The sequence below is a fragment of the Rhincodon typus genome, unplaced genomic scaffold (genome assembly GCF_021869965.1).
Source record: "Rhincodon typus isolate 14 unplaced genomic scaffold, sRhiTyp1.1 hic_rhity00014963, whole genome shotgun sequence".
Classification (NCBI taxonomy): domain Eukaryota; kingdom Metazoa; phylum Chordata; class Chondrichthyes; order Orectolobiformes; family Rhincodontidae; genus Rhincodon; species Rhincodon typus.
The window spans coordinates 5,104-5,611 of record NW_025980601.1 but is presented as its reverse complement, the minus strand read 5'-3'; the positions used below and the strand labels follow the sequence as shown (position 1 = coordinate 5,611).

At 53.5% G+C, this 508-nt stretch overlaps 1 protein-coding gene across 1 annotated transcript in view; it reads left to right on the top strand.

Annotated features, from left to right (window-relative positions):
- Positions 1–208: 208 nt before the first annotated feature.
- Positions 209–508, top strand: part of mettl3 (methyltransferase like 3) — a gene marked incomplete at its 5' end in the record, with an annotated part of 4,831 nt that continues 4,531 nt past the window's right edge. The window contains one exon of the mRNA XM_048594802.1: positions 209–476. Coding sequence (XP_048450759.1) covers positions 209–476 — 268 coding nt within the window. The remainder of the gene's footprint in view (positions 477–508) is intronic.

The following is a 508-nucleotide window of genomic DNA, read 5'->3' as shown; positions in this document are numbered from 1 at the left end:
GAGAGGGAGAGGGATATTATCCGATAGTGTGAGTGTGTGAGTGAGAGAGGGAGAGGGATATTATCCGATAGTGTGAGTGTGTGAGAGGGAGAGGGATATTATCCGATAGTGTGAGTGTGAGAGAGAGGGAGAGGGATATTATCCGATAGTGTGAGTGTGAGAGAGAGGGAGAGGGATATTATCCGATAGTGTGAGTGTGAGAGAGAAGGAGAGGGAGTCAGTATGTCTGTGCTCGCTCACACACATCTCCCTGTCTCTCTTACCCTCCCACAGCAATCCCTGAGGCGGCCCTGAGCCCGACTTTACGTAGCGACAGTCCCATCCCTCAGGCCCACACGGCGACTGCGAAAGCCAGCAACCAGGAGGACGATGTGAGAATTGACCCGCAGCTGGAGAAGAACATTCTGGAACATCTGTCCGACCCGGGCCTAGTCCTCCCGACTGACTCCATCGCCATCAAGAATGCACTTCAGGCTGTGAGCGCGCCTCAGTAAAACTTCCTCTACTC